This window comes from Tasmannia lanceolata, unplaced genomic scaffold, assembly GCF_043159265.1.
Source record: "Tasmannia lanceolata isolate RefF3 unplaced genomic scaffold, GAP_Taslan_0.1 ptg000012l, whole genome shotgun sequence".
In the NCBI taxonomy this organism is placed as follows: Eukaryota; Viridiplantae; Streptophyta; class Magnoliopsida; order Canellales; family Winteraceae; genus Tasmannia; species Tasmannia lanceolata.
Window position 1 is genome coordinate 4,509,722 of NW_027518689.1, and position 23,845 is coordinate 4,533,566.

Consider the following 23,845-nt stretch of genomic DNA (forward strand, 5'->3'; position numbering starts at 1 on the left):
AATGACGATTTGAAGTGGGGGCTGAATTGATAAGAGCTGAGGAAGGCGTGGAGTTTGGACTGCTATCAGCAGAAAACCATGCAGAGAACTTCAGAAGCAGGTATCGAGAGCACCTTAGCTTCTGATCCTGTTCATTCACTACACTTCTTGCAAGCAGGAACTCGTTTTGTATTATTCAGTTGTTTGCTGTTGTTCCCCTCAATAGAAAATCTCATAAATTTTGATTTATCTTCACAAATCGACAATTTGTTAAAGGAAATTATCTAATGACTGATCTGTGGTAGTCGACTTGTCCAATGATCAATTCAATGAATGCTTGGTATTTCCATTCAATAAGATTCTTGTGTGCATTGAGTTACAAAAGATTTAAATCTGTAGCTAGCCTTCCATGTCTAGTAATGGTATACAAAAATAACCTCAAGAAAGATCCGTGTCATGGAATCCAGTAAATTGAATTCTTGTTCAATTTTGAGGTTTTGGCTATAACCATTCTCGATCACAGAGAGCACAGTCGTATGATGCTAGAATTGAAACAATGAATACCATGTTTGATCCGGTTGAGACATGTTTGGATCTGGAAAATATTTGTGGAGTGCTCGACGTATTGTTTCAGAGAAGCTCAGCCACGTTAATTGAAGTGGATTTGAACCTTTGAAGTGAGCTGTTCAAGCGCTCAACCTTCTAAGGTGAATTGGCCATGAACAATACTGATTGGGACTGTTTTCATTGCCAATGGCTAAACCTCGGGACTTAGTATGCCTATTTGGACAGCCCACAACCAGTGACGTGGATCCAGGCCATTAACCATTGATGCAGGTTTCCTGCAATGGATAGGGAACAAAAAATTGAGTTTCTGCATTGTCAGAACCTCCTTCAACTCAGTGAATCCATAGCTGAATTCCAAGGTAGTACGTACCTAAACATGCCCAAGGTCCGGCCAACTTTTATGTTAGATCTGTCCTCAAACTTCCTTAGTCTTCTCTGTTAGCTCTTTAATCGCACCATCTCTTATTCAGAACTAAGAAAAACCTGCAAGGTAAACCAATTCTGGAGGTTGGTAGTGAAAAACTTAAATTCTAGACCTTTGAAGTTCTCCTCCTGTCCTAGGACAGAACACTAGAAGGCAGCTCACCTAGCCAGCAGGAAGTCTTCTCAGAACTTGACACTAGAACATTTAGACTTTTAGTCACACTTGAGAAGGATTTTTGGAGCTAGAATCTATTTGAAAAGTCTTCGAGCGGGATTTTTGAAAATCGAATTTGCCAGCGGATTGCAGTGGAGAAATCGGTGTGACGTGGCAGGTCACGATCTTGACTTGGGGGTCCTACAAATTTGGCACTTTTTGCTGGATTCGATTAAATTGAGGGCTATTGGGTAAGGTAAGGGGTAATGGGTTTTTCTTTTGGGCCAAGGAGAATGCTCCTGGGCAATTCATACTATGTAAATCTAGTGGGACTACTGGTCCCCATTGTAATTTTGCTGGTATGAATATATTTGTCAATTTTTTAAAAAAAAGAATCTGTTTGAAAACGTGTTCCCATCTGTCCAAACTCAATACTTTGGAGTAGGACCTGAAGCTACAGGAATGGGTTCACTCTTTGAGGCCCGAGAGTGAGGTAGCTGGAATTGGATTAAGAGGAGGAACACTCAATGACTTCATGCATTGGGCTCTGTTACCTAATAAAAACAGTCCACTACTATAGGGAACTTGTTCTATTTCTTGTAATAAGCCAGTGATCAACTCCCTGCTGCTTCGGACCAGTTTAGTTTGAATTTGACTGGAGTTCAGACCCGAGATAAACTACAGGACTGTGAATACCAGCTCAGAGAAAACTGAAATTCAGGGGTTTTCCCAACAATATTTCGGACCCCTCTTTTCATAGTAAGTCACGAGATTCAACCCCACAATGAACACAGTCCAGCTTGTGGTGGAAATCTTGTTATGAATGTGTTTGCTACAATCGTGTATGAGATGACTGCCGACTTGCTGACAGAATTCTCCGCAGGTCTTCTACCCTCTATCACCCAACGACGACCCGGATCAAGTCCACACAGTTACGTCAGTTAAGGTGGTAGGCTTCCATGTTGGACACCTCAAATTGTCACCACCATGAACAAAAGACGTGGCCAAATGGTAAGGGTTCTGACTGCAACCTTGTCTCTTAAGCACTTGAACATTGCTTGCTTATAGATCGAGATTCAAGATGACAGCACCTAGGGAACAGATTTTCAAATTGATTTAGGAGGAAATTCTTATATGGATTTTATGTTGGTGCTGGAAAATGCATTTATTCTTCCAAGGGCAGCACGTAGCAGCAGGAACCCTCATCTATTGGGAGGATGGTGAGTCATAACTCGTTAATCGGAAAAGGAGACTATATAAAGGTCGCAGCCATCTCCTATCCACTTAGAACCAATCAGGATCTACCAAAGAAAGTTTGTTAGTTTATGCTATAGGGAAGAACAGAATATTCCTCAAAGAAGAGGATAAAGGACAATCTTGTGAGTGGAGTCACTAGGGCCTCAGTCTTTCTGTCGGTTGAGCAATCATAATCGAACGGAAAATGCCGACAATGGTGATTATTTTAAATATGTTGGTGGAGTTATATGTGGATGATGACTTCTATATCATTATTCATAATGTGTGGAAGGTAATTGGGGGCATGCTTTAAAATTTCCACTGAAACCTACACAAAATGACAAAAATGTTTCTGTTTCCATCCCCAATAAAACAATATCGAAACCGGGATGCATAACGAAAAGAAATCCATCTGTGTATTAGTGGTATACTATATCCATATGTGTTACATACTTGTATTTATATGAATTGAATATTAAATGCGGTGTATGTATCATTATAAATATTTATATGATTTACATGTGAATATTAGCATGTAGAGAATTATAAGACAAGTGTGACAGCACGTCACTAAGTGTTCAATTTTATTTTATTTTTGAGATACAACTAGGTGTTCAATGTTAAACAATTACGGATGGTTGTCTTGCTTATGTGATAGTTTCCAAGAGTGTATTTGTGCATATTCTAACATTTCTAGAAGTTTCATCTTAAAATTCTATCATTTGCATATGTTCTCATATGTTTAAGGAATTTTACAATATTTCCACCGAAATTATCAACTGAAACCGAAATGTGCCCGTTTTCGTTGCTACCGAATTCAAAATCGAAACTGAAATTTAAGACCTTGATTGTGAGGATTATCTTGATTGAGAGGACTACCTCATTAAGGGGACTCCATGGTGCAATCCTATCAATACTTATGTGAGAGCATAATTATAGAGATTCATAGAAGGGGGTTTGGAGGGCACTTCGACAGCTACAAGACTTTCAATTTGATACTAGACAACTATTATTGGCCAAAAATGCATAGGAACATAATTTGTCATGTGGATAGGTGTCGGTTGTTAAGGGCATGGTTTTAAATTTCCACCTAAACTAACACGAAACGACCGAAAGGATTCTATTTCCATCCCCACCGAAACTGAGACCGAAACAACAGAAATACATAAACCAAAATTGTGGGCAGATGTATGGACTTCGGTTTGGATCTTCCGCTGACACAAGGTATGGACTCCAGGTTTTTCATCTTGGGCAGGTTTTTGAAGATGTCTAATTTCATCACTTGTAATAAGACATTAGATGCTTCACATGATTTATACTTCAAAGAAGCAGTGAACTCACATGGTGTTCCATGGATGATCACTTCAGATCGAGATCCTAAGTTCCCCATTATTGGAGGGCATTAGGACAATGATTGGGTAAGCTATTCAGCACAGTAATGCCTATCATCCACAAACAGGTGGGAAGATTAAGGTTGTTAAGATGAAGAGACAATGGGATTTGGCATTACCACGCATAAAGTTTTTCCATAAGAGCACAATAAGTCGGTCAATCGAAGAGAGCCTAGTCGAAGATGTCTACAAAAGAAATCCCAATCATCTCATAGAATCGGCACCCTTGCCAATCTCTGGGAAGGTAAGTTGCGATGGAAAGGCTTTAGTGGGAAACATAAAAGAGATCCATGATCAAATGCAAAAGACACATAGAAGGGGTAATTGTAAGCGAAAAAATCAAGGTCATAAGCATCGCAAAATCAAGAACTTTGGGAAAGAGATCAGGTTTATGTGCTCAAAGAAAGATGTGTAACGGACATATATACAACAATTTGAATGATTAAAAGGTGGGGTAATTTATCGTGCTCAAAAGAATAGACCATAATACTGGTCTCATTGATTTGCTACAAGAGATGGAGTCAAACATATTCAATGTTGTTGATCTATACAAGTATGATGGTAAAGGAGTGGATAGCAAGGTACAATTAAACTAGAGGTCGAGTTCTTCAACTAGGGTAAATTGATGCTCACATAGCCTCACAATTGAGACCCACATCTAGGGAAAGCTAAGAGCATTAAGCTGTTCTCTACACCACATTTATACACTATTTATCTTTACATCCAAGGCAAGGAAGCTAAAACTCTACACAACTTTTATAGACAATTCATCTTCAGTTATATCACTTAATAGTGTTTCAAAGTATTTTATTTAATCACTTAAAGCTAGTATTTAAGGAGATTTTATATTGTGTAAGCCCTTATAGTCCCGTATTTTTGAAAAATTACTATACGGACCATACTATAGGATGATCCAAACCGTCCATTTGATGGGCCACAACGTAAATAGGTTGTGCCCAAAAAATCATTTACATAGGATGATCCCAACCCTCCCAATCCTCCGATCTATAGAGGAATTGCATATTATGGAAACCTCTATAGATTGGAGGGCTCGAATCATCATGTGGAAATGATTTTTAGGGAACAACCTATTTACGTTGTGGCCCATCAAATGGATGGTTTGGATCATCCTATAGTGTGGTCCGTACAGTACTTTTATCAAATGAACGGTTTGGATCATCCTATAGTGTGGTCCATACAGTACTTTTATAAAAAATACAGGACTACAGGGGCTTAAACCATATAAAACCTTGTATCTAAGTCCTCTAATCTTAACTATTCTTATGTGGGATATTTATTAAAACCTCGTATTTAAGTCCGCTACTCTTAAGTAACTATTCTTATGTTGGGATAGTTAGAGTTTCTATACTGTTTTAAAGTCGTCAACTGGATGATTTTTCGGTTTTTTATGTCAGAAAAAAATACAAACCATGTATAGTGTTTTCATTCCTAAAGGCTTAATGCACATGTGTGTGTGACTGTGACTGTGCGTGTGCGCTTGTGTGCAAAAGGAAGAGGAGAGGAAACCAACATATAATGTACTTTTCTATCATTTGAAAAAAATGCAGCCTCTTATTGCAAGGTTTGCATTAGCATGGAGATTGAATACAGCTGCTTTGAGGCATTTTCTTTTCTATGTTGGTGTTTTCTTTCGTCTCTTCAAGATCTTGGGTTTGCTAATTCTGATTTACCCTAGATCTACATTAGTAGTCACAGCACAAGCTAAAAAAAAGGTTGTATAAGAGACAAAAAAAATCAAATTCAAGACGCATATAAAAGGTTGCCAAACCACATACCATAACCTTGGATCATTGGGCATTTTGCATAAGCGTGCCTTGATGAGGTCAACAGCTGCCGCCTTCTTCTCCAATAGGCTGTCAAATAAATCAGAACTCCAAGGAGTAAGAGAAATGAAATTCAAATAGATTACATTCAAAGAATTCACTGATTTCATGTGAATGATATTTACCGATAGCAATAGATTAGATTATCCCATAATTCTAGATCCTCAAATATCTTAAGTGCGTCCCCTATCATACCACAGCCCACTAAAAGTTCACCATATTCTCTGAAAAATGAAAAAAAAAATAGAATTAATTAAGAATCTATCAACCATTTAGCTATGGTCGAAAACGGGAAAAAAGAGGAAATGATATTATGGATAGGAACCAGGAAGATTAATTTTTTCCTCGGGACAAAAACATGACAGGTCCAAGTCCTAATTTGAGTTAGTGGAATAAGCAAGACACATACTTTCGCAATGCAGGAATAGTAGGGACATAAACCCCATACGAAAATTGAATCCTTTGTGCTGCTCCAGGAAAAGCTTCATAAATACTCTGGACCTGAAATACAGAAAAGCATACTACCTGAGCTTGAAACAATAACTACTGGAAGAGCAAATAAATGGCATCCTTCTACAACTAGATCTAGCTCATAATAAGGTTTCTCACGCCCGAAAAAAAAAACATACGATCTATCATTTCAAAATTCACAAATGTAGCATGAGAAGAACAGCACAGAAGTATCACGATCAGCACCGTGATCAGGCATTCTTTTTCTTTTCTTTTTTAAATGGTGGTGATCAGTCATTCTAACACACAGATTGATCAGAATTGTTGGGTACTTGATGAAATTAACCACTATACTTAGTCCCAAATATTAAAAATAAGAGAATTCGTCTAGTGAAAATAAATGGTGAAAGCCAAGACTCGGTTAAGAATTATATGTCAATCTACGATATGCGTTGAATCTACCACCTTCAGAATCAATTAGCAAGTTTTCGAACATCGATGAAGATTAACAGAAGATGTATCAGTTTCCCTTCATAAAAAATATATTATAACAACATGCAGGTTAATTTCATTACCATTTCAGAATTAATAGGAGAACAAGCAACCTATTAAAACAGAAACTGAAATGATTTATAATGTAGAATGAAATGAAAAATAATGTAGAACGTGCAACAACATGCAACACAAAGAAGTTGAAAGAGTAGGATCTAACAACTCCCTTTTAAAAAAAAAAGGATTTATCAACTCCCATTGACATTGTAATGAGCATAAAAATAACCCATGACCAGGTGCGGCAAAGCATGCTAGGATGAAGCATGCAAAAAAGTTTTAGAATGTGAATGTGAGTAGATAGAAATGTCTCTTTTTAAAAAACAAATTCAACTAGGAACATCTTATCGACCAAGTTATGAGAGCAGATAACAGGAAAGAGTATCACACCATTAAGCAACTTAGTCCCTTCAAGAGTTTTTTTAATATTTTTATTTGTTTTACCGTTGAAAAATTATAAAAGAATCATATAGATGATTAACAAAAGGCATAGGAGCCCAATTCTACTTCAATAAAGAAAGAAACAAAACATCAACAGATATGCACGAATCCATCTGATGAAAAAAAAATTGTACTTGAAAAAGTTTTTTTCAATTCATAGAAGTTTTTCATGAATTAATATTTGTTCTGCTGATGCAGTACGCAAAGACCTAGACTTACTCGAAAAAACACATATGGCAAATCAAGTTTTCAACGACTTGATCAAGTTCAGCTTTCCTTGACTTGACTTGATTGAGAATTTATGATGACTGAGTACATAAAGAACCAGGAGAGGTAATTGAAAAGCCTGATAGGTTCAGTTAGGTGTTTCTTAATCAAGTTTTGCAATTCGAAATGTTTGAATGACTCAAACAAGTGCTCTGCTAAGTTTTGAGTTATGACCTGTGGACACGGATTCGTGTGTCGAGTGATGGCATGGGTATGATGTGTGCTTCAAGGCAACATCTAAAAATCTAAATCTGGGGGCATACTCGTACGTGTACTTTCATATAAATTATAAAACTATTAACTACTAATCATAATTTGCAACAAAATAAATATGGAATTCATTTAACTAATAAATCTTAGGATTAAGAAACTAAAGTCTCAAAGAAACATGAGATACTCAAATAACAGTGCATTCATCAATCAAATTTAGTTATCTTCAGTCTTCAATATGCATCAAAAAATAGAAACTAATAGGATACAAGGAATATAATATTAAAATAGTATTTGTTTAGTGTTTTAGGTTTCGGGGGTTAGGGTAACAAAAAATATTAGTTAAAGAATGGTTAATAAAATATTAGTTAATGATGAAGGAGGTAAACACAATATTGGGTAAAATAACGTTTCGATGCAATCACATAGTCTGACAGTTCTAGCGTATGTATACAAGTGTCCAAAGAAGTGTTGATATGTGTTGACAGGTGTGTCGGTGTAGACACATGTCGACACGCATGTCTGCTCAAAATTCAAAGTGTCGGCTAAATCACAAGTTTTGAGTCAACTCAAACCTGAGTTGAGTTTCAAGTTTTCATCCCTTTATCTAGATATTGCAAAAAAAATAACTATTTCAAATATAATAATTAGAAGCAACTAATGTTTTACATTTATGGTTAGATTTACAAACTAATGAGATAATTTTCAAATGAATGATTATTTGGCATGTGAAAACCTAGACTTTCTAAAGCTCACCAATTACATACACCAAACATTGCACCAAGCACCATTTCAAGCCAACAAGTCATTGAAGAAATATGCGAAAGAGAAGGCATTATTTCTAATATTTCACAAGTATTATGTTATCTTTTGTAAGGGAAAAATAAAGCAGCAAATTAAAGAGAATAACAGGCAGATTGACGGACAACACAGGCAAAGTAAAGTGGTGCAATTAACTTTTATGAACAAATGAATATAAACAAATTGCCGGAAAAAATATAGAAATTTTAATAAGATTAGTCTCAATTTCCATGTGTGAAGAAAATGCCAAATTATCTAGATGAATAACCCATGTAAGAAGATATCAGGAAGAAGATCCATGGAATCAAATAATGTTTCATTACTGAAGAACAATAAATTAAGTTCCATAATTGAAAAACCTGATACCAGTTTATCCATCATCAACAAAGCACGCTGCTTAGTACGGCTCCGAGTAGACTCCCATCGAATGCGTAGGATGTCACAGAAGCATCTAATCTGGACCACAAAAAGAAATCTATGGTTACTAGATTACACTTTCAAAGAAAATAAGCTGACAAACATTTATGATCATTGTGTTTCGCTATATTCATAAATTTATCCAAATGATGCAATTTGACTTTATGGTAAAAAAGAGACAGACCAACAGACATTTGGAGCGTCAAAGTTTCCAAACATGTTGAAGAGGTAATGACCAAACCTTGAAGAAGGCTCAGGTGCATGGAAGTCCATTTGCATGTCTAGGTCCTTGTATGACCCTTGGGTGAGACTTAAAGTGGGCAGGGGAGAGGGGACAAGGTTTTGGGTAGATCTTTGGTTAGGTGAGTCCTTGTTATGCCATGCATTTCCATGCCTATACCTTTTAGAGACAGAGGGAGTGGATAGGGAGGTAGTTTGGACCCTTATCCTTAGGCGAGATCTTAAAGAATGTGAGAAGCCTGTCTTTCAACTTTTTTATCCCGTCTTTATGCTTATTATTGTTCTACTAACACCCCTGACCACCGAATTTGGACTCCAGACCCAAATGGATTTTTTTTCGGTGCGTTCTTTCTTTTTCAGGTTGGTAACTCTGAGGAAAGTAGCATCCCGCTGTGCAAGGGTGTGTAAGTCCCAGGCTCTTCCAAAGGTGGTGGCTTTCTCTTGGACGGTGGTTAGAAGGAGAATCAATACTTTTGATCGCCTAAAAAGAAGGAAAGTTCACCTCTCCTCCTGGTGTGTGTTATGCAAGGAGTTTTAGGAATCTTTGGACCACCTATTAGTGCGGTGCCGGTATATTCTACAAGCTATGGATGAACATCATCAAAAGCTTTGGGCTATCATGGTCACTATAAGGATTTATCAAAACCTTTATCTAGGAATGAAGTGGCAGTCCTTTTGGGGAAGTGGGTCAATCTTTCCGGCGTCTTGCGCCATATGCAATAATATAGCACATTTGGAAGGAGAGAAATAATCAGTTTTTTCAAGAAATATCGAGATGGTGGGGAAGGACTCTCCTTGACATCAAAACCGATATTATAGCATGGAGTAGAGCAGGAACGGAGCCTTGTCCCTATAGTATTGGTGATATTCTTAGGAACTGGAAGGTGATCATGCGTGAAAAGAAGTGGAAAGAAAAGATAATGCCCAAATGGTGCCCTCCGCCTCCCGGGTGGATCAAGCTAAACTTTGATGGAAGCTTCAAGGGTAATCTGGGTCCGGCGGGTATTGGAGGACTATTCTGGGATTCAAATGGCTAAGTACTATTGTCTTTTTCCGGACCAGCCAGCAATTGTGACTCAAATGAAGTGGAAGCAAGGGGATTTTTATGGGGTCTGAAATGGTTTGTATCGAACAAATCGGCCCCTCTTATATAGAGGGAGACTCCTCAAATGTCGTATCATGGGGTCATATCATGGGCGTGCTGTAAAGCAGGGGGACCATGGGCCCTAGCAGATATTATTGCGGAAATTCGAGATTTAGTGATTGTGATTAACCCCAAGATCCAACACATGAGGCGGTCAGCAAATGAAGAGGCCGATAAACTTCCAAAAAGGATGGGGCAGATAGGGAAGGCATTGTAATTATACAAGTGAACTCTACAAATATCCAATAATACGTACATTGCTGGTTCTTTTTGCATAATATCTGTTTCGCAGGGCACATTCATGTTGGAGCCGGTCTCACAGGTGGTATCTTGTTAAGCTTAGTAGCAGAAGGTGCATCCAAGGAACATTGGGAATTTCTGTGGTTTCAATGCATGCCCACTGTTAAGCTTAAGGATATTGTGACTGAGTAGGGAGTATATGCTGTGTGGTCTCCTTGCTACTAAAAGTTTTTGGTCTTATATGTACTTGTAGGTTGGGAGGTGGTGGGTGGGTGGGGGGGGGTGGGGGGGGGGGGTGTTCTTGTCTCAGCCTATGTACTTGAGTTAATCTTGTTAATAAACGTTACCTTTCAAAAAAATGTCATTTCTTTTACTTTTGAACTCACTCTCACTAATAGAATGGGCATTAATAAACCTTAGATATATGGGATTTTTTGGTTCTGTGGGTGCATAGCAAGGAATCAAACGTCAAACTTTGACATGGACGTCTGACTTCAATCTAAACTACGATCCCCATGGAAGTCAACACATGTCGGTTGAAATCAACATGCATAGGTGAGACAATCGAGCTCTAAATGTTATATTCTTCCATGAAATACCATATTAGAGATGGGATGAATGTCTTCATGGTTATCACACTCAAGGTAAAAAATATTGACCGAAATCCGAAATTTCGGTGGATACCGAAACCGAAATTGGGTAAAGTCGAAATGTTACAAAATTTCGACCGAAATTTCATTTCCCCAGAAATTTCGGGCTGAAATTTAAGGAATATCTCCAAAAAATCAGTTCTTTATTCATTATTTAATATTATCCCGAAAGCCAAAGTTACCGGAATTTCAGAAATTTCGGGGATTTCGTCGAAATTTGGTAACGGATAAAATATTACTTTCTTTAATTTCGATTGATTTCGCCGAAATTTCGGTTTCGGTAAGGACCGAAACCGAAATTTAAAACCCGAAATTTAAAACCTTGATCACACTAGAGTTTCATGGGACTGTCCACTCTTACTCCCATTTCTATGAGAATCTTAAGTCAAAAAAGTCAAGAAGTCACATGAGCAATAACTCTATATTATGCCTCAGCAATGGCTCTCGCCACAGCTTGTTTCTTACTCTTCCAAATGACTAGATTGCCCCAAACAAAGGTACAATAGCCACTTGTAGATCTCCGATCAGCATGAGGACAAGAACATTGCAGTTCTACCATTAAGAAAAATAAAAGAACATTGCGGTTCTATATGTTGGATCAGAGGTTCAACTCGTCGACATTCTTACAAAAGTTGTTCCTACAAAAAGCCTAGAAAGGATAAACTGGCAATAGGGACATGTTTGACATTGAGAGTCCAAACAGAGGGAGAGTGGTGAAAGATAAGCACTTATTTCAGTTAATTGTAACTTAAGGTAGGGGCATTTTTCCCTTTTGTAATATCTCACTTAATAAAATAAGGAAATGATCCACGATGGAACAAAACTCTTTCCACAAATCTTCTTCCTCTTTCACTTCTTTTTTCTTCACTCATTTTATCTATCTTTAACAACAAAAGTATCCTAGTACATAAGTATCTCACCACAGTTCATGTCTCCCAAAACAAGTAAATTCATGAACTAAATGACAAGTGTGCTCTATGCATTGAACTAGAGTAGGCATTTCATATAGCCATTCATCCCTTAGACCGGGAGTCTTTGGGGGTGCAACTTGGGTCGGGTTGGATCGGGTTGAGCCCAACCCTAGCAAAAAAACCCAAGATAACATTCCCTCAACCCTAAACCGACCCAACCCGAGCATCGGGTTGAGGATGGTCAACCCTAACCCAACCCATCTAAGTTGTTTTCCAAAATCGGGTTGGGTTTAGGTTCACTTGGGGCCAAACAGAAAAATATACAAGGAAAAAGAATAATGATATGGAGACAGAGAGCAAGGGTGGAACCAAAAATATAGCTTCTTTTTTTTTTGAAATGGTAGCCAGATTTATTGAAAAAGAGACCGATGTGGTCAAGCTACACGAAAGGGAAAAAATACAAGATCACAAAAACCCCGAGAAAATCATCCCCTTGATTTTTGGCTTTTATCTCCATGAAAATGGCAAAACTACCCTACCATGCCATGTGCATGTGGGGATTTGTAAGGTTCCACTCTTGGTTCCCCTCTCGGTCTCCATATCAGCACTCCACGAAAAAACATAAGCCTAAGAAAATCATGATAACATTAGGACATAGGTACGGGTCTGGTTGCCAAGGTCTCAACCCTAACCCAACCCAACCCGAGAAAATGCCAATCCAACCCGAGCCAAAATCGGGATGAACCCATCAGGTTCAGGTTCAGTCCGACCCAAGTTGCCTAAGAGTCTTAATGTTGTACATTTCGAGTTCAGTCCGACCCAAAATTGGGTTGAACGCATCATGCCACAATAGTCGAGACTCCAATATCCAGAACACTCTACCACATGAAACGATGCTATTTCTTCTGCGAGTAGGAAATGTCATATTAAAGTCCAAAAAGATGAAGTTGTAGCTCTCAGTTGAAAAATCTCCTATTCATGTGTGGGCACGGAAAATTGTTAACCACAACAGTTTAAAAATATGCAAGGTAGTATATTATTTCTAACGTTAGGGATTAGGATGAATATATTTGTTGCAGACAAAACTATATCTAAAGATCTCTTCATTGTGCACAATTTCTGAGGTTTATGTTCATTTGAGCTCGCTACTAATTCTTTTAAGTTGCAAATGGTTCCCTTTAGGTGTAAAATCATATGTGAAAGGACCATCCCAACTGCTCATGGCATGAATTGGTTAAACACATAAAATGATTTGAATAAACTTGCTAGTCTTTTCTTCCTTGTAGTTTTATATAGAGGAACTTCCCCAACCTCCAATCATATGCTTTAATGGTTTTGGGATACTAAGTGTGGATTCAACATGGTTTTGGGATACCAAGTGTGGATTCAACATGTTCACACATAAATAAAATCTTAATTGCACATAACATGAAGATATGGTGGCTTAAACACAGCAGACCAACTCCAAGCTAAAAAATTCCATATTAGAGGGAAACATAAATTCAATAATAAGAAGAACACCGCAAATAAAGGCTTGCGCTAGTAGTGAACACTTCGAACAAGAAGTGCTGGTTATAATGGTTGGGAGTTGGGAGAAATGCCAATAAAAAAGGGTTCCCTTATCTAGCTATCAGCAACCCAATTTTTTTTCCTCCAAGACAGCATATACCTAGGATATAAATATACACAATTGTAGATTTGTTAAAGACCTAACAGAAACAAAATTTACACCTATCTATGCATCTAAATCTTATTATATAACGTAAAAATGTGGCTTAAGAATTAGATAAATTTCCCAACATTTTTATAGAATGACAAAAAATAATATCACATCGATCATGTATAAAATAAAAAAACATTTCCCACATTATATTACTTTAAACTTCATACATGTATTAACGGATCACAACTGAAATGAAACACTAATATTACAAACAAGATACAAGACTCATAAAACTTACAATGAAGTAAGAGAATGGTTGAGCATCAATAGCCTCTATGAATGGAGCCATTTCCCATCCTGCAACATAAATACAAAAATAAATAATCCAAAAAGTAGAGACCAATCAAAACAAAAGTAGAGGCCTGTACAATTTCATGTGGCAAACAACAAAAAATTCTCGATATGCTCTTGCTGAGAAAATCCTCCAGGAAAATCCGATCTGATCGTGCACAAATAAACCAAAACTAAAACTAAAAAAAACCACAAGATGAACACCGAGATTTTACGTAGTTCGGCCAAGATGCCTATGTCCACGGGCGAGAACACAATCTTCCACCATGAGAAAAACAATATACAAGGATTGCAAAGAATTAACCCAGAACCCACAAACTCGCAGCCCTTTTCCTTGCCCTCTCAACCAAGATCGTACCCGAGAGTAACCTGAGAGAACCCAACAAAAAAACCCAAGTGAAATCCCCAGAAGAAAAACCCCTTTCTCCTTCTCTCTCCACTTTTTCTTTTTCCTTCTCTCTTGCTCTCTGCTGCCTCCTGTTCACGGAAGACTTTTCTTATATCTTAGGTTTTTAAAAACTAAAAACAGCACTTTCTTATTTTGCTTTCGCTTCCCACGGTAGTTATGGGAAACAAGACAACTTTCCCATCAATCTCCACCTGGGTTCTTTCCTAACCACCTGAAGATTTTCCGTTGATGTCGCTATCGGTCCGCTGTCGTCGCAAACTACCATTAGCCTTTCTAAGTACCACCTACAAACTATCGAATCATCTTGGTTTTGACTCTTCCTTATTCGATCAACACGGCCAATGCACAAGTGTAGCTGCCAACCCATTGACTCACCGAGTCAACCATAGAGAGGGATCTCAATCCATTCTCCAAAGCGCAGGTATCATCACCTTCTCACCATAGTCTATAGCCTAGGAAACCTATCTTTGCACCAACTGCGAAAGACACCATACGCATGCACTCGCTAACACTCCATTTCCATGGATCTTAGGAACACTAGTCGTCATGTCCCCAACCAGACGATATAATTCACCACACTTCTCTCCTTTCAACAGAACCTTAAAGCCGCGTGTGATTTTCATGGTTCCACGTGCAGCTAAATACCTGCAACCCTAGAGTCCAACCGGCCAATCGACCCTAGATTATTCTGTATCTTTGGGCCATACGTCACACCACCCTAAGTACGAACCACTCCGTCAAACATCTTGATCCTCATCGTTCCAACTCCCAAAATATTCCCTCCAAGTGCACACATGAACATAGCACCCTGAATCTAGAATCGACTCATCATGACAAGTGTGATTACCTGTGGAGACTGTGAGAACGTCTCCAACCACTTCATTATGCTCATCCGTTATGGCCACCACCGTATTTGTAGCACTAATGTCCGATTGGTCAGCTCGCTTCGGACAATCCCGCTTGATGTTGCTATATTCCTTGCAATGGTAACACTGCATGCCCTTTCCGTTGGCCCTGGATCTTGACCTACCATTTCCCGATCCCTTATCAGACGACCTTCCTCTTTGATTCCCACCATGAACAACCAGCCAATGCTCTGGATTCCCATCAAGACCAGGTTTTTTCTGCATCTCATTCGATAAGAGTGACATCATGATTTCCTCTAACTTTATTGTATCCTTACCATACAATAAAGTCATCAGGTTGTCATGCGAATCAGGTAATGAAGAAGCAAAAAGGCTTTCTTTTCTTCAACTTTTCATCAACCTTGTGGAGCTAATCCACAAGCCCGATGAACACAATAATGCGTTCTAGAAGATTCCCGACTCCCGCCTTCCTGCATCTTCAACCCGTACAACTGCCGCTTCAAATACAATCGGTTGGTCAAACTTTTTAAAATGTAAAGCTTTTCCAACTTCTCACATAATATAGGTGCTTCTTATGCTTCCATAACGTTAAACATAATGTTATCTGCCAGATATAGCTGAATCATGCAAAATCGTGCTGACCATCTTCGACTCAAAGTCTTCATCTTCTCCGGCTTCCCATCATTTCACTTCAACGCCTTAGCCAGGCCCTGTTAAACTAGGATGTCCTTCACCCTCATCTGGCATAGAGTGCAACTGCCCTTTCTATCAAGCCTATCGATGTTGAACAAGGTAGGACTCGATTTTATTGCCATCTCAAATCACCCTCGATACGAAGCTCCACCTCGAACAAGATTTTCTCCAACAATCTTTCTACAGTGTTGCATGGATTCGGATTCGCGTGTCAAGATCCGACACGGATTCGAGGTGTCAGATTCGGCCAACCCCCAAAAGTAGAATTCGGATTCGGTAATTTTTAAATAAAATAAATTTTCAAAATTTATTAAAATATATATATATATATATATATATATGAGGAATGATAGATGCAAGGGCCCTTATGCAAGGGCTAAAGAAGGGCCCTTGAATAGAACCACGTCATTTAGTGCAACCGAATTCAGTTTCTCAACCGACTTTAAAAATGACGTGGATCTATTCAAAGGCATTTCTCTGGCCCTTGCATAAAGAGAGCCTTTACATCTATCATCCCAATCACATGGGTCCCACATTTTCTGTGGTGATCCAAACCATTCATTTGTAAGGCCTTATGATAGATAGGGGGTGTACCAAAAATCAGCTCCATAGGATCATCCTAACCCCTTCATTTGTGGAGGACAAAAAATGGGCAGATTTGTGTCTGTCCATTTTTGTCCTTCACAAATGGAGGGGTTAGGATGATCCTATGGAGCTGATTTTTGGTACACCCCCCATCTATGTAAGGGACTTTCAAATGAATGCTTTGGATCATCCTAATAAAGTGGGCCCCCATGTGATTGGGCGCTTAAGCTCACCATAAGTTTGGTGAGCTTAAGCGCACCAACAGTTTCCTCTATATATATATATATATATATATATATATATATATATATATATATATTCATGAAAAAATTAATGGTAGAGGGTTGAGGCGAGTTTTGTATTAAGAGAGTTAAAGAAGGAAGGGGTCATGTTCGAGGGTCGAGGCGCTAGGGTTTTTATTAAAAGTTCGTATAAAAAAATTAAGAAGAAAATACGTTTAAAGGGAAACTATACAGGATTCGCATTTCAAAAGAGACAACGATGAATCGGATTCGCCCAAAAAAATTAGGATTTGTGTTGGACACGGCTACAAGAAGAATTCGGGTGTGTTCCATGTGAATCCATGTCCGATTCGGATGCGGAGACGTGTCAACATGGATTCGGCATAGAGGGGCAAAGAATCCACGCAACATAGTCTTTCTACCCTCCAACGATCGTTGTAATCGCGATCCAATCTCAACACCCACAATCACTCCACCTGCCCTCAACGATCGCTCTTACGTTAGCTCTAATACCGCTTTTTGAGAAAATTCGCCAGGCAAATTCGATCCGATTGCCCACAACCTCTTTTTGCTGCCACCAATTCATGAAAGACTTTTTTTCTATATCTTAGGTTTTTACAGCAACCTAAAAATAGCACTTTCCTATTTTGCTTTTGCTTGGTGTATACATAGGTAAGACATTAGGACATTAAGAACACTGGAATACATGGACTGAATTGAGTATTGCTTGCTGGATTTCTTGCTTGAAGTGTGGTGCTTTAAACCCTAGGTATGATGCCTATGAGAGACTTTGACGGATTGATCCCTGGTCTTCTTTCGTTTTCCTTTCATCTTCTCTAATCTCTGCTATTTCCAATTATTCACCTGCAGCTGCCCAACACAGTCTGTTAATCCCTGCTTCCAATCAACACTACATCTGTCCTCACCTTCCTTTAAATGCCTTTTTTCACTTTCCCTAGCCCGGTCGACAACCCTAACCCTTAAAGAACAGTTCTTTCTTATAGAACGGTTTTTGAACTATTCCAGATTCAAGAAACAGTCCACTTCCACCTTCCTATCACCTCCACCATCAACTCTCAACCCTAAAACTTCTTTCCCATCATTCAAAACATTCTGACCATACTTTTTCCCCAGGAACCTAACCCTAAACTCAGTTATTAAACTGCTCTAATTAAGAACAGATCCAATAAGCCTTTTCATACAGTACCTCAATGGCTCAACCCTATACTGTTGAAATCTGAACCAGCTACGATCGATCCTCCAAAGTCCAAACCAACCCCTAGCATGAGAACTTCAGTCCACTATTTATGCCAAATCCAGCCCAGTCCAAAATCAAGACCCTTTAAACCTGTGATTTTTCAGACCTTCTATAACTGCAGAAAATCGCCTTTACCTGAAAGTCTCTTATCACTCCTAAACTTGTTCTTGAATCCATATCCAGTCCCTACAGTCCTGAAATTTTCAAATCTACCCATGCTTGTAAAAATAGTCCTGAAAGGTTCTAACAGTCCAGATCAATTTGACAGTCCAAGATCTGTCATAACAGTCCCCTACCAAGCCTATTTTGTTTTAGAATGAAAATTCACTATTAATCATCAGATCTGTGCTTACTGTCTTCCTGAACTGTTCCCTATTTCCATACACCCTAAAGCCATCCAAGTAGACAAAAACCCTTCACCTATTTCCTTATTTTCCCAGCTTTGATAATATCAGCCTACCTAGTTGTCTTCCCGAACCTGTTGTAAAGCAGCATTGTAACCGGAAACTTTCACTTCTTTGCCCAATTTTGACTTAGTGGCTTGGGAAGCAAGTCATTTTTGGAAACCCAACCTCTAGAAATTCCAGAAAGGTAAAGATAAATTCTCCATTGCTAAAAAGAAACCAGCCTAGCCAACTTTTATGCTGAATGAACCGCTATGAGCCTGCTTGTTGACATCATCATCATATCGCATTGACATCATGTTAACATCATTATAAGTTCTAAATAAACACCTTATTTTGATCCTTTCTTGCTTTTCTCTTTGTTGCCGCCAGAGCCTTCCTTTGATATTGATTTGTGACCTTATTTCGTCCAACTTATGTGTGGCATCAATTTTCCATTTTTTAACTTTATCTTAATTTTTTTTTTGAAAATTGACAAATATATTCATACCAGCAAAATTACAATGGGGACCAGTAGTCCTACAAGATTTACATAGTATGAAATTATGAATGGCCCAGGAGCATTCTCCTTGGCCCAAAAGAAAAACTCATTACCCCTTACATTACCCAATAGCCTCTATTGAATCGAATCCAGCAATTGTGGGACCCCAAGTCAAGATCATGACATGCCACGTCACACCAATTTCTCCACTGCAATCCGCTAGCAAATTCGACTTTCAAAAATCTCGCTCAAAGGCCTAGAGCTATTGTGTGCGCCTAATCGTGCATGATAGCCAACCACCCAACATCATCATCCGATCTCCGGCGGCGTCCACCTCGAACCACCACCAAACACCGACGGCTCCCCATTAAAAATATATCAAATTCTTTCACCATCTTCTCCAAAACCTACTTCCAGTAACCCAAAAATCATCCCATCCAAAAGTATACTCCTAGCCCTAACCCTAAACCGTAACCATGGTTTTAAATTTCGACCGAAAGCCGCGAAATTTCGGACTTTTCGAGAAAATGCAATTTTTAAAAAAAATGTTAAAAAATTTCAGCCGAAATTTCGAAATGAATTAAATAAGCTTTTTAAATTATTACCAAATTTCGACAAAAATTTCAGAATTTCGGTCGAAATTTCGAAATTTCAGGGGTTCGAAACCGGTACCAAAACCGAAATTTTAAACCATGACCGTAACCCTAAAGACTATACTACTCCCCCACCTCCTTCCCCAATAAACCCTAACAACCCTAAAACTCCCCTCCTCTTCCTCCTATTTCAAACCTTAACCCTACAAGGTTCATTGCCTCTATCCACAACCTCCCTTACCTCCATATCACACCTCCTCCTTTTCCCTTGAATCTGAACACCCTTGTCCTTACATCGGCCCCTTCCATAGCCTCCAACAACTCCCCCATCCATTTTTTCTATCAACCCTAACTAGATCCGGCCCTTTCACCATTAAATCCGGCCTTCTCGAGCCTAGCTCCGGCCATTCCGCCCTATATATGGCCCCCGGCTTTCCATTACCCCCGGATCCAATAATCCACGGCCTCTACGGCCTCACACCGCCTAAAGCCTTCTCGAGCCCAGCTCCGGCCATTCCGCCCTATATATGGCCCCCAGCTTTCCATTACCCCCGGAATCCACGGCCTCACACCGCCTAAAGCTGGCCTTCCACGACTCCAGGTCTAGCACCCCACGGCCTTTCATGGCCATAGGCAACCTTCACGGTTTTCCCCGGCTCCAAATCCAGCTTCACGGCCTCCACGGCTTCATATCCGACCTCCACGGCTCCCAATCCAGCCTCTACGGCCCTAGATCCTGCCTCCACAGCCCTAGATCTAGCCGCCACAGAAAAGCCATGTTCCAGATCAGGCCTCCACGGTTCCCAATTCGGCCTCTGCGGCACATCTTTTGCCAACCATGGGAGAGACGGTAAAAAGAGGGTTGGAGAGAAGGAAACAGAGGGAAACAAGCGAGAGAGGGAGAGAGAAAGTGGGAGAGGGAGACGAGAGAGAGGAAGATGTGGGAGAGAGAGGAAGATGTGCTAGGCCGACGCCCTAGGGAGGGAGCTTTTTTTTATCACCCTTTTTATCTCAAATTTTTGAAAAAAAAAAATCTTCATCTCAAATTTTTTGAAAAAGGAAAAAAAACCCTTAGATAGTGAGCAAAGTTATACCCCTGGGGAGATGACTTGGCTTTCAGTTGGCTAGGTCAGAACCAGTACCAAATTTTCCAATCGTTGAAGAAAATTAGTGGCACTATTCTTACAAACTAATCATCAAATAATTAACTCAGCAAATGAAGTATTTTGACAGAAGCAAACATAGATTTCACCCACACAATTTCTTTTTCTTTTTTTTTGAAAGTCGACATATTTTCATTAATACTATGAAAATTACATTGGGGCCAGAAGTCCCAACTGGCATTACATAGTCTTGAATAAAACTGGTCAGGGCGTACCCTGATCGCAACATATGAGACTTACATCATCAACATACCATACCCTCTGATACTTAAAGCCTCAAACCTTCGATTCAAGCGTAGGCTACCTATCCAAGGGCAAGACAAATCTTGAGCAATGAAGAACGAAGGTTCCTCAATTACCTCTCGGATATAAATACACTTCATCCCCTTCAGCCATCTTGTATTGAAAGCTCCGCCCAGTATCCATGTCCCCTGGCCACACATTCTGATTTCCGGCCACAATGCCTGACATCCCCAAATTTTGTATATATGATATTGTCCGTCACGCCCATTAGTTTCGATTCTACAATCGCCAATACATCCTGTTTTCTTTTACGGCAAAGATCCTTCACAGCCAATTCCTTCCTTCCCGTCCCCAACCCCCAAATATTCCAGAATCAACTTCATTTCGACAATCAATTTTTTCTCCCAAAGAAACCTTTAGCTCTCGCTTGCCTTAGAAAATTGAGTTCCTTTCATTTCATCCCCTTCTTTTTTGTTTTCACGCCACTGGACCATCCCAGTCTTGAATTTTCTTAAAGATATAATCCTTGAATGACCTCTCTAATTCATCACCCGTTGCAGTCTTGGCGCCAAACTCTTCCTCCACATAGTTGTCCGGACCCGATTCTTCTACCTGGCTACACATCATACATGAGTTTATATTTTCAGCAAGCTCCACATTAAGTGTATCTTCCGATGGATTTAACACGGAATCCTCAAAAGTTGCGTCAATTTCACACCCGCCGTTTCTTGCTTCCGTACAGGCCATTGTCTTCTTCTTTTTAGACTCCACAATTTCCTCCACCCTTGGGACATCTTTATCTTTGGGGTTTGTGGATGTGGTGGTCGTCACATCTCTTTCATCCCAGACCACCACGGCTTTCTTGCTAGAATCCGAGTGACCCAATTTTCCCCATTTTAACGCGAGAAATTCCGAGGCAATATCATCCCTATTGACATCATACTGATTCTTCCTCGACTTGCTCGTAGAGGTCCTTCCCTCATGATACTTCACTTTTTTGTACTGAGTTTCAGCAAACACAAGGGCTTTCGACCACAGCAGATCAATCAATTCCATATACATCCCATAGCCATCCGAATTGCTTCCGCCATCCCAGGTCCATTTTATTATATTTTTTTATACCTCCTGCGGTAATGCAAGACTTCATTTTTGCTTGGTTAGAGATGAAAGACCAGAGGCCTTCAAAGAATTCCCAGCCCTTTGTTCATCTCTAAACCCTTTTTACACTGGTAGAAACGCCACGATCCATGAGTCTTTCTTTTTTTGGGTCTATTTTGAGGCATGGCATGATGGCGCCACATTGCGGGCACGTGCACCCTGGGGGTCCATCTGTCGCAATAATAGGAATACCAAATCTCATCTTATCGTTAGAGACAAGATGAGAATTCTCGATGAGGGCATCCAACTGGCGATTAGAGTTTTTCGCCCCATATTCACAATTAGGCGGTAGATTTTTCATCATCCGAGAGTTATGATGATCCCGATTCTCCCGTATGACAGCTGTTAGCCCATCCATTTCGACAGCCCGATGGAGATCATTTGAATTAATTTCCCGATTGACACGATAAGTGGTTTGCCACGTGATGAAGTGTTGGGAACAGCTGTCTTTCCATTTTCTACACGTCTTAAGACAGAAGCAAACCCATTCCTACCGTTCTTATCTGGTGTCAGTGACAAGGCGTACCCGTCATGGCAGTGGGCAGGAGGCCAGGAAGGTCGCCAATGAGGTTTCGCCAAGACACGTGAGGAATTCAAATTTGAATTAACGGTTATGGATTGGTTCTCGTCGATCGTGACCATTGGTTCTATTCCTTTGTCTTTTCTTTTGTCCATCGTCGGATTATCAGAGTTCCTATGATCCTGACCTTTCATTTTCGATCGTCCAGACGATTCAGGACGCGACTCTATCCTTGCCGATTGCCGTTGTAATTCAGCCTCAACCCCGAGTTCAAAAGTCAGATTTTCTTCCCTTGCCTCAGGTATCTCGAAGGGGTAAGTATTCCAGAGAGGAGTAGGGAAATTGGTTGTCAGCTTTGGATCTTCTCCAAACTCCCCGGCAATACCAAATCGAGAAGAATCGGTTCGCAACTTTCAGCCGTACCACTGATCAGAGAAAGGCCCATTCCAACGTGAATATTTTTTATTTTGCATATTCCAAGCTTTGGGGGGTATCACCTTCCATCTTCACCTCTAATACAGTCCCGAATAAGCTCCCTATTGCTTTCACCATTGCCACATTCCAGGCATGCAATGGAATGCCAAAAAAGGGGACCCAAATGGCCTTTGCTCCAGTTTTATATGCCAGATGCCACGGGCTTAATGAGAGAAGAAACTCTCCACAAGCAGCCGCACCTCTATCAAAGACACTGTTGGCTTGTTCCACAGAATCAAAACCAAATAATAATTCATTATTGCTGATAATAAATGGTTCCCCTAACTCTAGTAAATCCCAAAACCATTTCGCCCAACGCCCGTTATCGTCTAGATTCCACCCATTCTTCTTTATTTTTCCGATTAAGCACATTTTGAGCAGTGCACTTCTCTTTTCAACATGTGGATTGTCTATTTCAATCGTTATCTGACTCCCCATATCATTTTTGTCCATAGCACCTCCTTCTGAACGATATGAAGCCGGACTCTTAATAGGTGAGTCCTCCTTATCTGACATCCCGCACGCCGCCGATTTGTTTGTAGATCCGGTTGGATTCTTGAACATCTTCTACACTCCTTTCTCCATCGGAAATTATGATAGGAGCAACCCTTGCATATCCAATCCCCTGGTAGAAACTCCGGCCAACAAGTTTCACCATATCCAATCCCCTCCATCTCGGAACCTACCAGCGGATACCCACACAATTTCTTTCAACAGACATCAAGTAAAATATATTGGTATTTGGTATATGTCGATAACCTAAAATCAATATAGTGACAAAAGCAGAAGTTGAGAATGTTGTAAATACTAAGCAAACACAGATTTCCC

The 23,845-nt window shown here is 39.7% G+C and overlaps 1 protein-coding gene across 1 annotated transcript in view; it reads right to left on the bottom strand.

Annotated features, from left to right (window-relative positions):
* Nucleotides 1–23,845, bottom strand: part of LOC143887041 (uncharacterized) — a 69,488-nt gene that overhangs the window by 17,752 nt on the left and 27,891 nt on the right. Inside the window, exons 6-10 of the mRNA XM_077391155.1 lie at nt 13,876–13,934; nt 8,679–8,768; nt 6,004–6,095; nt 5,720–5,818; nt 5,547–5,624 (exon numbers count right to left, since the gene is read on the bottom strand). Of these exons, the coding sequence (XP_077247270.1) occupies nt 5,547–5,624; nt 5,720–5,818; nt 6,004–6,095; nt 8,679–8,768; nt 13,876–13,934 (418 nt within the window). The remainder of the gene's footprint in view (nt 1–5,546; nt 5,625–5,719; nt 5,819–6,003; nt 6,096–8,678; nt 8,769–13,875; nt 13,935–23,845) is intronic.